The sequence below is a fragment of the Herpailurus yagouaroundi genome, unplaced genomic scaffold, assembly GCF_014898765.1.
Source record: "Herpailurus yagouaroundi ecotype Mexico unplaced genomic scaffold, PumYag 198, whole genome shotgun sequence".
NCBI lineage: Eukaryota > Metazoa > Chordata > Mammalia > Carnivora > Felidae > Herpailurus > Herpailurus yagouaroundi.
Window position 1 is genome coordinate 29,463,187 of NW_024412429.1, and position 15,284 is coordinate 29,478,470.

The 15,284-nt window shown below is 40.0% G+C and overlaps 1 protein-coding gene across 13 annotated transcripts in view; it reads left to right on the forward strand.

Moving 5' to 3' along the window:
* The window catches only part of MAP7 (microtubule associated protein 7), a 178,942-nt gene that overhangs the window by 143,681 nt on the left and 19,977 nt on the right, over positions 1-15,284 (forward strand). For 7 of the 13 annotated variants that reach the window (XM_040449082.1, XM_040449079.1, XM_040449081.1 and 4 more), the window contains 3 exons: positions 4,468-4,581; positions 9,296-9,447; positions 15,058-15,173. In XM_040449082.1, coding sequence (XP_040305016.1) covers positions 4,468-4,581; positions 9,296-9,447; positions 15,058-15,173 — 382 coding nt within the window. Of the gene's footprint in view, positions 1-4,467; positions 4,582-6,231; positions 7,893-9,295; positions 9,448-15,057; positions 15,174-15,284 lie in introns of those variants that run through there. The other 6 variants (XM_040449088.1, XM_040449092.1, XM_040449080.1 and 3 more) reach the window with 2 other exon arrangements.

The following is a 15,284-nucleotide window of genomic DNA, read 5'->3' on the forward strand; positions in this document are numbered from 1 at the left end:
ACTAATTTGCTCAACTATTAACTAAATGATAACTAGTAAATGATGATTAACTAAATCATTGATATTAGACATGTAGTCAAATTAGGGGCCTTTTAGATGTTAGAGAAAAGTATTATGAACTAAAACTCCTTTCATAAATAGGCCTTATTTTCAAACCCATCCCCTTAGTATAAAATATAGCATGTGAATGCTATTCTTACAATTGTCTACTCATCTTTTCTTTGGATTTGGTCACTTACTCAGCACTTTAATGTGTCAACCCATGTCTAAGACAAACTGCAATTGGGATTTTACAGTGCTTTGATGTCAAACCTTGCTTACTGCCTCCTACAGTTTCACAGCTGAAATTGGGGTAGATGTGCAATAAACCAAACAGTACATCCTACTACACTTCTGTGGGATGACAATGATCTTTCAACTAGCAAGATGTTTTATAGATTCTGTGTGATAGTATCTAATTGGATATGCTTTTTTAAATTTTTTTTTAATATTTGTTTATTTTTGAGAGAGAGAGAGCAAGCACACATGCGGGGGAGGGGCAGAGAGAAAGGGGAACAGAGGATCCGAAGCAAGCTCTATGCTGACAGCAGAGAGCCTGATGGCAGGGCTTGAGCTCACAACCTGTGAGATCATGACCTGAGCCAAAGTCGGACGCTTAACCAACTGAGCCACCCAGGTGCCCCTGATTGGATATTCTTTTTTTTTTTTTAATGGTTACTAATTTTATTTATTTTTGGGGAGCGGAGTGCGTGGGGGATGGGCAGAGAGATGGGGAGACACAGAACCCAAAGCAGGCTCCAGGCTCTGAGCCATCAGCACAGAGCCCCACGCGGGGCTTGAACTCACAAACCGTGAGATCATGACCTGAGCCAAAGTCAGACCCTTAACCAACTGAGCCACCCAGGCTCCCCTGCATCCTCTGTTCTTACCCCCATGGGTGGTGCCCTTCCTTAGATCGACTCTGACTGTATGTGTGCTTTTTTAGGTGAGGTTAAGGATCAGGGAAAGTTCAATAGCCAGTTCATAGCGAGGGCCAAGAAACTGCCCCTTGAATCATGCACGGGGCCCATCAAATTGAATCCTAAGCTGAACTTAACAGAATCAGAGGGAAAGCACTAAATTTGGGGATTCTGCTTCTCTGGCCCCTTGTCAGAAGAATTGTGAAACAGTTCCTGGGTCTAATAGGCAAGGTCAAGGTTGGCCAGGAAGGAGGATTCAGTTCATCCAGGAACTTCCATATGGTCCACGAAACAATTTTTTTTCCTTTTTTTTAAGTTAGACAAATCCTCAGGGCAGTGAGGAGCCTAGGCCTTTTAATGAGAATAGAAATTCTTCTGAATTTGAACTTCTCGAATTTAAAATTTAAGTAATTTCGTTAATTTGCTTTTCTGCTATTTTTAAAAGTTGGTGTTATGCTTTATTATCAAGTTAGGAAGCATTCTTATCAAATTATTAAATTAGAAACTTTTACAGACAAATCCGGTAAAGGGAATATACCATTACTAGATTGTCTGAGCTTTCTCAACCCTATAGCACAGGGCTTAAGGCTGATATTAAATTGAGGTTCTGGTGATATCAGGGTTCAGCTGGAATGCTCCACTGGTTATTAAAAATACTGAAATATTTCCATACCATTTGGTGTAAATATCCACTTCCTCAAGCGGTGCTTCCCCAGGTCCTCCAGAGCTAATGCATGGCATCCATTAGCTCTGTGCCTGTGCCTTACCTGTTTTTAAATATTTTTATTATCACACTTGAATATAGTGTCATATAGACTGATAAAATGACCTGAGTTAAGGGAAACCTCTAATTACCAAAGATCTTTTTTAATTGCTGCAATAGAGGGATTTTTGCCACTGGAGATTTTTGCTTAAAAATGTGTTTCTTCATATTCTTAAGCTACCTACTTACCCAGTTTTTTTTTTCCCCCTCAAGAAAGAATAGGGAGTTTCAAAAAAGCAAGAAATGAAGTTGCCTACTGTGTGATTAGAATTAGTCCATACATTTTTCCTTAGAATCTAGATCACAGGGCATGGTGGTAGATCTGATGCTGAATTCTGCCCACAGGCATCTTCTGTTTGACTGGAGTAGGGTGTTTTGTTCTTTAAGTTGAATCCATTGCCATCATCCTAAAAATGGAATATATCAAGTAACATTGAGGTTTCCTACTTCTAATGAAATATCAGGATGTGGCGACACTTGCCTGATTTTTGCATGACGCTCGTCTGAAACTGAACAATGATTTCCTGCTTATGGAAGAAGGTGGCAGTGCAAATACCTCTAATGTTCATGTGCCTCCCCTGGTCCACGTGGTCTATTATAGGAATTGTCAATATCTCCTTTTTAAGTGCTTAAGTAGGATCAATACTATAGAGTTTTTTCACAAGAATTAATATCTCTTCCTTCATCTGAAAATCAGGCCCTGCTAGGTGAAAAAAAAAGAAAAAACCATAAACAATAAACTAACTCCTGTCCTAACCTTTATTAAAAAGTCGTCTTATGGAAGACATCTGTCTCTATCTTGTTCAGGGCATAGTAATGAATGCAGAGGAAGGGGAAACATGTTTCTTCTGGCAAAAGCTTTCTTTCACGGTGTCAGAGCTATAAAACAAATTTCTTCAGATTTGCTTTAAACACAAGTCAGAGAAGGTTTTTAATCTTCCTTTGAGGCAAATTCTTTGGTTGATGCTTTAAAGTCTCACAGAAATAAAGTTAATGAACTTCTTAATCCAGGGGGAAAGAAAAGAGCTTGTCTTTTCAATGATAAACCATCTCTGCAATTCTAAGCCAGCCCTCCTACAGAGTTTATCAGGGAAAGGAAGCATTCCTCTCTTTCCTTTCTCATCTACTTGAAAATATAGTTCTTTTGAAGATTTTCATGTACCCTCATCACCTTTCCCAGTGGTTTTATTCTGTGAATGTATTCCACTTTTAGTTTGCTTTAAATTCTGTGACTGATGCCCACATGCACACTGCCGTGGTATAGTATGTAACAGCACTTATTCCCTTATGTGTTCTACTTTGTAGCTATTTCTATATTATATGTGCAATTGTACGTATACAACGTATAACATCTATATTATCCTTTTATTTGTGTTTATCAGATAAGATTCAATTTAACTATGAAGACTCTCCTAATAACAAAATCTAATAAACAATTCACTAATTCTTAAATTCACCATAGCCTTGATCAAAATAGCTTCTTTTTAAAAATAAAGTCAGGAACTTAAGATGCTTTTTGGAGGTTGGTAATTCCTTTCAAGTAGGAGGAGATATTTTTTATAACAACATTTAACATCAGATAACTTCTGTTCAACTAAAACTAATTTTCTAGAATTTAGATGCCATTTCTTGAAAATTCAACATATAAAAGGTTATTAAAAAAAAAAAAGTCACTCCAGAGACAACAGGATGTACACCTGCTGTTTATGGTACCAAACAGAAGTGGCCTTGTCAGGTTTAGACAGTTTTAAAGATTTTTGTAAGTGACTTGGAGTGTATTCTAAAATAGAGACAGATGATCACTTTAGTGATATTTGCAGGATTTTGCCAGCTTCTTTCCTGATATTTTTGGAAAGTAGCTTCTATATTTTCATGGGCCACCACTCAAAGCTAACAATATAAGCAAAATAGTTAATTTATGATTAGTACGTATATCCTGACAATGGTCTTGCCAACCAAGCCCCAGTACAATTTGAGACTATATTTCATTGCGTTCTTCTAAATTTATTTTCTGGAGCCTTCCCACACCCACTGGTAATTTCCACCATTGAGTTTATATTGGCTTTTGGCTTTTCTGTTTAATCTTATCTTGCTTCAGGTTTACCCTCATTCTCTGCCAAAATGTTTATGTTGTTGCCAAACAGGGACCTGAAAGAACCTGGCTTGCTGAATGGAAAAGTCAAAAGGAAATCCCACACAGAACTTTGCCTGGGTCTTCTTTCATTTTATTATCTCTCACTTCCCCCAAGTGCCGAAGCCGCAGTTCATGACATCTGGCAGAATGCCATGGAGACCCTTTCTGTCTTTATTGGTACAGAAATGCAGTCTTTCGTTAGCTGCCAAAGCCTCTGGTGGAGTTGATTGTTCAGGGTACTTAGGAAGCCCTTGGGCTGACGTGTGTGCCTTCAGCCCACTGCCCATCCTGATGAGGGCCGATAGGTACGACTACATCCCAAACCCGTGGTCGACACGCTATTTCTGTTTTGTTACTTGTTCGTTCCTAAAGGAGGGTGGTTAGCAAACTCTGCATCCATAACACTAACATCTTGAAGAAAGGCAGCATTATGGAATAGCTCCTCCTTTGGGCAGAGTTCCTGTCTCCCGGTCTCTCTGCCGACTGTCCTCCCTGGAGAGCCTCGTCTCTCCAAGGCCTGGCACGTGGAAGCCATAAGTATGATGTTCTTGTGCACTCTCCTGCCCCTGGAAAGAATTCCTCTAACATCTTGCTTATGTGGTGACGTTTAGCTCGCCGCCTGCAGCTCAGCCCATGGGAGAGCAGCGTTGTTAACAGACTGCTGACGCCCACACATGCGTTCCTGGCCAGAAGCAAAAGCGCGGCTGCCTTGTCTGGAGACCCAGGTAAAACTGTTCGAGGTGCAACTTTCTTGGTGAGGTCAAGTCCTCTTTCGGAAGCACATCTGAGCCTCCAGCATTCATCATAATCACGTCTCCGTCTTTCCTGGTGTGTTTGCTTCTCTGTCCTTGGGTGCAGTGGCTTTGAAAATGTCTGCCGGTGTTGGTTTCGCGGCCCTGGTATTGTTCCCTCCTTAGCATCCACCTAAGCATCTTACCTGGACCCCAGATGCCAGGCAAACCAAGGGTGTCCCTCCTTGTGATGAGATGGCTTCAGATGCTTCCGTGTGTTTGTGACATCACCAGAAAGACCTATCCCTTTCCCACCGTTCTTTCTGGCCCTGCATCTGAGCACATGATCAGAAGTAGACATAATTTAATACTAATATATTGACTGAGGAATAAAATCAGAGCCCAAGTCAGTTTAAGCGAGAGTTTCATGATGTGGCTGTGGGCGAGCGACTTCCCCTCCCTGTGCCAGTCTTTCTATGTAATCTAGGAATTAGTACCCTCTCAAATGTCTAAGACTTGTGGGGAAGGCTAATTATAGTGTTCTCATTTGTTGCATACTTTGAAAATATGGAGAATGTGCCAAACACTGGTTATTGTAATTAGTTATAACTCCTCTACGTTTTTGAAATGCAAAGCATGCCCGAATAAGCCAATTAGTTTAATGAGAAGTTAGTAGAGAGCCGATATCTCGTTGCAAAGAAAGATACGTATTTGGCTTTTGGCAACATCTCTTTCATAGTGAGCCGGTTTGGTTTTTCCCAAATATCTGTGGGCACAGTTGGTAGATCTCCATAACCCGTCTACCAGCCCTTGTCTTTGGCACTTAGGAAATTACACAGCCTCTTCATAAAGTTCCCCTTAAAAATATTTTGCCTCCGCAAGTCTCTTCGTGATCATTAACCCTCTTTACAAATAATTCTTGGTGGTTTTATGATTTTTTTTTTTCCATCCATGGCGCCCCAGTGAGCTGATAGCAACCCTAATTCTCACAGTACCCGCCAGGAGGCGGTCAAAAATCAAGTAGACATTCCTACCACCTGCGTGTGGAAACCAAGTGCACAGATTATAAGTGACTTCTGCCAGAGCCACTTAGAATTCTAATTGGTGATTGGGTCTTAAACATGCTTATCCAACCTCCGTCCTCGGCGCCCTGGAGTAATGCTCTGTGTGCAGTGTGTGTTCAATTAGCTGGACCACAGTGTTCTGTGTTTTCTGCGAAAGAACTCTCCTGTCAGCTGTCACATCACATCCGAGATTTTTTTCTGGAGCAAAATGTACAGCTTATTTCAAGATCATTTATTTTCTGCCTATGAGTGTCATGCTTCTACGCAAGGCATGAAAGTTTTTCCGTATGTCCAGCTAATTGGGGAACCTTTAAAATTGCTTTCATTCCTGTTTCATAGGATCTAAATAGTTTAGGGCTCTCATGCTTTGGAATCTCCACACTGTATGTAGCTTCATGCTAACTGCCTGCCTCACAGCTGAAAAAGTGTCTGTCTTTGCAGTTTCTGTCACCACTAACTTGTGTCAATTCTCTCGCTCCCCCTCCAGTGTTGTCCAATGCCATTTCCTCATTTTCCACCACCCCCCCCCACCTTCCTTCTTCATTGTTACACTCAGTCAGGGTGCTTTTTACCTGCTAACTGGCTGTTCTTTGCCACTTTCCCATTCTCCTTTTCCACAAATTTTGATACATTTCTGTAATTTACTTTAGTGTGAAGCAATGCATAGACCTTCAGTTGAGTTGCTGGTCTTATTAACACATTCCTTAGATCATTGTTACCTGTTAGTTGAATTGATACGGCCTATATTTAATGACCCAAAACTGTTGTCTTCAAATTTTTTTCCCATTTGAAATTATGTATATAAACATCGCTTGTGTTTCTCTTGTCAAAAACACTTTATCCATCGCTTTCATTTTGCCACCTGCTCTCCTCAACTATTCTTTCTTTCCATTTTACCGTTGTGCCTTGAGTTCATCATATATCCCATTGCCATTGGCGAGAGGATGCCCTACATCAGAGCCAGGGTTACGTGGCAGATGAAGACAGCCACCCTTTCCCCTAGAATGTTTGGGGATTGCAAACTCCCAGAACAGGCAATAAGAGCACTTGAAATTTGGAAGTCTCCTACCTCTTATTTGTGGCGACAGGTCTGGGTTGACTTCACCATGCCCATTTTTAAAAAATACACGGAAAATACCTGTGATTATTAGAGCTCAGGATGAAATGAGTTGATACATATATAACATTTAAAGTAGTACCTACACATAGTGGTGCTCGATAAATGTTATCATGTTTCTATTTGCTAATTTTTCACTTCTCTCTGCTGCACTCTAACCATTTGTACTGCATTATCTTTTCTCTGCACCTTTTCATACAGCTCATTTAGAAACTCTTGAATAAACAAGATTAATGCACACTTGCTACCAAAAGTAAGAGGAAGTAGAGATACTGTGGAAGACTTTCTGGTAGACACTCCAGACAAGAATTTTTGTGTTTATTAAGACTACTTTGGGATACAGAGGGCACTCTGGGAAAATAAAAATAACAGCTATATATTATTGCCCTTACTCTTCGGAAGGGCAAGATACATTTTTTTTTTTTAAGACAATTAATTGATTTAAAGGTTTCAGGATTTTCAGTGGTTGCTGTTCGGAACAACGAATTCCATGAAACATAATATTCTTAGAATTTACAGTGTTTATTTTAGCCAGGCGATGTTCCTTGAACAATTAAATTTGAGGAATTCTGTACAAGCTACACTAGATAGATTTGAGGGTATTTTCTCCCTTTGCTCAGTGTTACCTCACTGCTAGAATAAAGAATGAACAGAGAGGCATGATGAGCTTGGCTTGCACCCATGATCATCTCAGGAAATGCCCCCCGAAGTTATTTTCCACTGGAGGAAAATGATATCATATTTCTGTGCTGCTTTTTTCCTGTCAGACCCCTGGCCTCAACAGGGCTGTTGTCTAGGGTTTCTTGATCCTTGAGCGAGGTAAATGACCTCTGGCCGTGCCCCCCGGGCAGTATGTGCCTCTCCTGGTCCGTAATCTCACGGAGGTGCTCTGTGCCAGGATGTTATTCTTTAAATGCGTTTGATTGGCTTGGAAGAGTTTTGCATTAATTAACTCTTCATTGTCTGGGAAACGCAAATGCTTTTTTGTGGGACTTGACCGAATGGTTATGTTCAGTTTTCCCTGTGATCACAACAAGCCAAATGAGACAAGGTTCTCCTTTCTCAAAATAAAGGCATCTTCCTTCATCATTAAGGTCTGAAGCCAAGCTTTATGTCAGTCCCAGGTAAGATAAACATATTCTTTTAAGGACAACGGTGGGGGGGGGGGGGGTTGCAAAGTGTTTTAGTTTATCCTGAAGAAATAGAGTTCTGTTTTCAGAGGACTGGAGAAGAGAATGCAGTGTCTAGTTTATTCCCAGCCTTGACCATTCAGTGATAACCAGAAGATACTACAAATCATTTAATGACAGAGCACATGAATAGATAAGCCATCTGATCAACTTTCTGTCTGTAGATAAGTAACAAGTATTTCTTGTCTCTATAATTCCAGAATTCCCAACTTTTGAGTTTTTAATTTATTAATAAATACTATTATACATAGCTGAACTAATGGTCTTTTTAAAGGTTTGCTACAATGGCTTTAAGTGGGTAAAGTCATTTTATAACATCATCCAAACACCTAGTATTCTCCTCAGAAGTCAGGTTGAATTGTCTTACTCTTTTGCTGGAGAACAGGATTTCTCAGGTTCTGAAAATGAACCTTGGAACCTTCGTACCCACACTTTGGATACCTATGTAGTGTTCTATGAATTTCCTTAAACCCATTGTTCCTCAGAATCATGTGGTTCATGTCCCTGTGAATGTGAATGGTCAGAAACTATGTGATTTTCAAAACTTTTATCAACCTGAGTAAAACTGTAAAAGCTATTCGTGACTCAACTTTATTTTTGGCAATTCTAACATGTTTATGTTCTATTCATCATTTTAAATGATTACGTCCCACTTCTGCATAAATTCTATCGCTTGTTATACACCATCAAATGCCTTGGCTTTTGGGAAAACCCATCAGCTATGCATCTGATTTGCCTTTAAATAGACAACACATTTACAAAATTTGTTTCTGGGAATTATTAGTTATCTTTGTGACCAGTCTTAACTCCTGGTAAGACTTGGTCACTTAACATTATAAAAATTCTTTCCACCGGCTGTTGAACTTCACCCTGGAAATAGCTGGAATGTCTCTTGCTTGCCTGCTTGCTTGTTTCCTGTCTTTCCACCTTTTGTTCCATCTTAAAGCTAATTGGGAAAATCTAATTGTAAACAGTCCTTATGTAAAAGTTATCTGTCACTAATGTAGCATTTTAGCAGAACCACTATTTCATAGGAAGATAAGGCCATTGCTTTCTATATGAGATTACATCTGCGTCTTTAATCGGTGTCTAAATAGCCAAATAGCTTATACAGTCTAGATTTTTCACTTGGACATGGCTTCTCTTTGGACACACTGTAAACTGATAGGACTGTCAGGAGAGTTGAATATGAAGGCTCTGGACACCTTTAGGTAATAACATCTTCTCCCTACTTTTCTTTCTACCTCTGCTCTGCTCCTTTTCCTGAACCTGCTTTTGGCTTTCCTTCACCTGCTCCTCTGGCACTCTTGTGTGTAAAACAATCACCTGCACCCTAGTTATCCCCATTTGTCCTCGTTCAGCATCTTGCAGCCCCATCAACATCATGCCCTACAAAGCTGCACACTCTAGAAATCTGACGGATCGACCCAAATTCTTGGTAACACCGCCAGAGGGCTCTGCGCGAAGGAGGACTGTTCATGGCACAGTGGTGAGTAGCCGTTGGGAACAGCCAGGCATGTCTGTGCAGAGTGGACACCACCCTGAGGTGCGGTGTGGGTGTCGGAGTGGGAGGTGCCCACCCCTGGGCAGTGGTGTCCCCACGCTTTCTCTCCACTTGGGAGTTTTGTTCCCCCTAAAAACGTGAACTTGAAGATGAAAACCATTCTTTGTCTAAGTTTGTGCGAGTGGCCGAAGTAGCACACGGGTGCCTCCATGCAAACCAGTGCAATGCCAGGACACTTTGACATTCCTGAAAGTAAGAAACCCTTTGACGGAGGTCAAAGGGCCTGGGCCCCTGCCTCTGCGTGTTATTAAGCCCCCATATCCAGAAGCTGGCTGAACTCTCAGTGTGCTTCACCGAAAAGCAAAATAAAGAATTTTTGTCTGCCTAGCTCATCCCTCCCTGTCAGATCTGAAAATATAGTGACAAAAGTATTTTGAAGACACTAGTGATTTGCTAAGTAACTAATCCTTGAAAGGCCACTGGGCTGTGTTACAGACTCTTGTTTTCCAAGTGAAGAATATAATTTGTACTTGGCATTACTGGCAAGGTGGCTGAGCTGACATTAATGTTCACCTCTAATTAATTTCATGCCATAAATGCAATGAGGTAACTCGTATGTCTCCATTCATCTTTCCTCCTCAAACTCTGTGCTATTTAGTATCCGTTGAAAGGAGCGGACATTGTTGTGTGGTCTTCAGTGATTGTACTGTAGTCTTGAAGGGCTCCCCAGTCAACCGGAAGACCTTGTTGCCTCTCTCCCATAGTAATACCGTGACCTGTTTAATGAAAGACTGAACGATTTTTTTAAAATCTTAACTTCCCAGAGCAGTTCAGATTTATAAAGCTGATGGACACTTAAAAGGATTTTGTGTAGCTGTTTGAGGATAATTTGAGGCTTGTGAGAGCTCCATGGCTTTGCCTACGGGCTGTTTTCTTTCAAGCCCCAGGCTTTCAGGAATCAGTGTTTAATTCATGATTGAGTCAGACTTCCAGCCCTACAAGCTAAAGGTGAAACTACCTTTGATGTCTGGGTAGTTTTTCATCCTTAGCGCATTGGTGCTTCAGAGTGCCTAGCTGTAGATAAAAAGCAATAGTTGGGGTGAACACCTTGGCCCCCAAAGGTTGAGTACTTATTGGAGAGGGAAAAGTACTTACCAAAGGAAAAATACCTTGCTGCGGATAAAAACACAACATAATACACCAGGAGGGGAGGATGAGAGCTGACCCTTGGCCAACAGATTAAATGAGAGGGATTTGTCATCACATGATCCAGAAACTCTACTGTCTCACCCATTTTTTATTTTTTTTAACGCCTTCCTCTTTCTATATTTGACTTACTGGTTGTCTTTTCATCTCTTTACGACCAAATGTTTAGGCAAATACCTATTTCCGGAAAGTGACTCACAAGTCACTTTTGCCCCAGAGCTGCACTGTGGAATTCATTTGAGCAACCAGCAGCAGTTGGTCATGGAAGCACTTGAAAAGTGGCTAGTGAGAATGACAAAGAATTTTAAATTTAATTTCCTTTTTAAAAATGTTTAATTACAGTAAAAAAAAATACATATAACAAAATCTACTGTCTTAACCGTTTCTAAGTGTACATTTCAGTAATATTACGTATATTTTTCAGAACTTATTAAATCTTGAAAAACTGAAACTATGCCCACTAAGGAACAACTCCCTATTTTCTCCTCTCCCAATCCCTGGTAACCCACCATTTCAGTTTCTGTTTCTTTGAATTTGACTAGTGTAGATACCTCACACGAATGGAATCATACAGTATTTATCTTTTTGTGACTGGTTTATTTCACTTTGCATAATGTCCATCCATGTTGTAGCATGTGACAGGATTTCTGTCCTTAAGGCTAATAAAACTGCATTGTATGTATGTATGCATATACACAAACACACGCATATACACCACATTTTGCTAATCCATTCATCCGCTGATGGACATTTGAGTTGCTTCTGCCTCTTGACTACTATGAATAGCACAGCTATATATGTGGGTAACAGATCTCTTTCAAGACCCTGCCTCCAGTTGTTCTGGATATATACCCAGAAGTGGGATTGCTGGATTTTGTGGTCATTCTATTTCTAATATTTTGCCCTACTGCCATATTGTTTTCCATAGCAATGCCCCATTTAACTTACGTTCCCCCAACAATATAGACGGGTTCCGGTTCTTCCACATCTTCACCAACACTTGTTATTTTCTTGTGAAAATCATAATGGTGTGAGGTGCTATCTCACTGTGGTTTTGATTTGCATTTCCCTAACAATCAGTGATACTGAGCATCTTTCTATGTGCTTGTTGACCATTCACATATCTTTTTTTGGAGAAATATCTACTTAAGTCCTTTGCTCATCTTTTATTCTTATTATTTAATTTGTTTAATCTTTTTTTTGTTGTTGTTGTTGTTGAGTTGTAGGATATTTACATATTCTGGATATTACATGTTCTGGATATTAATCTCTTTTCAGATACATGATTTGCAAATATTTCTCTTTCTGTAGGTTACCTTATTACTCTGTTGATTGTATGTATCCTTTGATGCACAGGAGTTTTTAAGTTTGATGTTGTCCCATTTGTCTCTTTTTGCTTTTGTGGCCTTTTGGTACCATATCCAAGAAATCATTACCAAAAACAATGTCACGAAGCTTCCTCAACTTTCTTGCAGGAATTTTATAATTTTAAGTTTTACATTTAGGTCTTTAATCCATTTGGAGTTAGTTTTTGTATATGGTGTGAGGTAGAGTCCAACTACATTCTTTTGCATGTAGATACCCAGTTTTCTCAACACCGTTTGTTGAAGGGACTATCTTTTCCCCACTGAGTGGTCTTGGCACCCTTATCAAGGATCCTCTGACCATATACACAAGGATTTATTTCTGGGCTATTTCATTGGTCCATATGCTTATCTTTATGCCAGTACCGCACTGTTTTGATTATGTTTTGAAATCAAAAGTACAAGACCTCTGACTTTGTTCTCCTTTTCAAGAATGTCTTATCTACTCAGGGTACCTTGAGGTTCCATATGAATTTAGGATTAATTTTTCTATTTCTGCAAAAACAACATTGGATTTTGATAGGGATTGCATTGACTCTGTAGTTGCTTTCGGGCAGTGTTGACATTTTAACAATAAGTCTGTCTTCTATCTAGTCTGTGAACATAGACTGTCTTCCCATTTTGTCTTCTTTCATTTCTTTTGTTTTGCAGTGTACAAGTCTTCTGCCTTCTTGATTAAGTTTATTCCTAAGTATTTAATTCTTTTTGATGCTGTTACAAATAGAACTGTTTTCATAATTTTATTTTCAATTTTATTTAATTTTAGTTAATTTAGACCGAAATTCAAATAGCCAAACGTGGCTAGTGTATTGGACAGCATGGATGTTGATTACTTCAGTCATCACAGAAAGTTCTATTGGACTTCAGTCTGCTTTGGAGTATTTGTCTGTATTATCTCTCTTGAAAGTTATTTGTATTCTAAACCTAACTCTAATTGGAAAATGAAAGTCTTTGTCCTGCTGGGAAACTTGCCAGCACCATTGACATGGGCACCTTGCTGTGCCTTCCACCTTAGTGTAGCCTTGTGGAAATTATTAACAGGGAAGATTATTGTAGAGACCGTTGGCTACTAACTCAGATCAGGATGAGGATAAGGAGTGCCTTTACACGTGTGGTCCCCAAATAGGTGATTGGGTGCCAGACCAATGAAAAGACATCTAAAAGAACTAAGAGAGTAAAAGCATCTACCTGCCTGAGAGGATGTTATCTTAAGTATGGGGCATTTTTCTAAACTGCTCTTTCCCTGTTTCCCTTACCCCTTTAAGGTGGTCAGTTTTAGGAAAGAAAGAATTGATTCAATGCCACTTTAAAAAAAGAAGACTTTTTTTTTTTAATGCAAAAAGAAGGATTATACAGATCTTTGTAGGTTCATTCCCTCAATGCCTGTCTTAAGACCCAGATGATGAAATTCATCCGTGTATCCCCCGCATCACGAGCTACACTTCCGGACTTATTTTCCCATTCAGAGCTCTCCTTAATTTGACTTCAACCACATTCAAATGTTTCCAGAAAAAGGAAAAAGCTACTTGAGGTGCATAACCCCAGCTTCTCTTGGGAAGAGCCCCAGGCCTTCCACTCTGGCACTGATATTCCCAAGGCATAATTGCCACCCTCTATCCCTTCCAGAAGGGTCCCATGTGCTGGCTGACACTTTTGTGCCCAAGGACTACAGCTGCTCTCTGAGCCCTCACCTCCCACCTTCTGGGACCAGAAATGGGGGCAAAGGATGGTCGTGCAGCCACAAGTGATATAGAGCTGGCACACATCTTGTAAAACTTTTTCCTGCCCCAGTCTTCATTTGTTTTATTTAGAAATCCCGGGAAGACATTGAGTATTATTTGATACTCATGTTTTTCCCCCACCTACAGCCCAGTCAAGCAACTAGAATGCTTCTAAGGAAAGTGGAGAGGAGCAATTAGAAGGGACACTGAAGGGAAACAAACGTGGGAAAGGAAGGAAGAGGGGAGTCGATGCTTGTACCGGGCAGAAAGAAGAGAAGGTACACTACCAGCTTCGTGGCCCTGCGGCTAGATAAAGTTCTGTCCCTTTCCTTGGGCTCTCACAGTCTGCTTTCCTGCAAGGATCCTAACAGAGTTAAGGACTGACAGGTGCTTGCACAGGTGTATCCAGTGAGTATCCATTCCCAGGCCAGAACATTGTTGGCAAGTTTCAGATACTTAGAATTAGTCTTTCTTGCTCTTTGCTTTTTTGTTGTTTTTTTGTTGTTGTTGTTTTGTTTTGTTTTGGTCTTTTTGTCTTGGCTGACTATACATTATCGGAACACTCTGGGTTTCCCTTTGCTCATTTCGAGTTAGAAAAGGTATCACTCTCTGGCTGAATTTATAGGATGCAGCTAGAAAAGGGATGATGTTTTGACCCACTCTGCCATTTCAATTTTATCCTTAAAGAAGAAGATTAAAAATAGCTAGAATTCTTCACCTGGAACATAACTTTTCCTTCAAGAGCAAGAGGACATTAGGTGAGAAAGGACTTATTTATGTAGTATCAGTATAAAGGGGAAAATATATTAATGTCTGGTGTAGCAGACAGGTATTATTTAAAAAAAAAAAAAAAGACTGCAGTTATGTCCATGTTCCAAGGTGGAAAAAAAGAAAAAAAATGCTAAAGAATTAAAAGAGGGGGGAGAAGGGAATGGAAGTGATGTTAATTTTGATATTTGTGTGGTTTGAACCAGACAGTGAGAGATTTTGCCCCAGCTGATTTTAGGCACAAAGTATATATAGGTGCTTTCTAAGAGTATAAGTGTGTATTTTTTTAAACAACTATAACTCCAGATCAGACATCCAGAGCTTTATTATTAGTGTCAGATTGTGTTAATTCAGTTGACAATATTCAGTGTTAAGCTAACAAGGGCTTTTTGTGGGAGTGGAATGGGTATAAATGACAAAAGTTGGAAAATTTCCAAGAAGTCACTCAATGGGTTGTGGCTCCACTATTGAATACTGTGAATGGGATTGTCCCACTCCTATAGCAAAATCTAATTATTGTGTTTCTCTGAACTTAGGGCTATAAAAGAGACAGAGAGAGAGAAAACCTCCCGTTCCAACCCACGTGTGGCATTCGGAGGGCTCTGTCTCCATCTCATCCCAAAGTAAGATCACCAGGGCCCTCCCGACTTTGGTAAGCGAAATTTAAGAAGCTGGCTGGGTTGTTCCATGTTGAAGAATTTGTAGCCTCTGTCCTCTGAAAGGAAACTATTCTTTCCACGCTGTTTGGCATTGACGTCAGGAA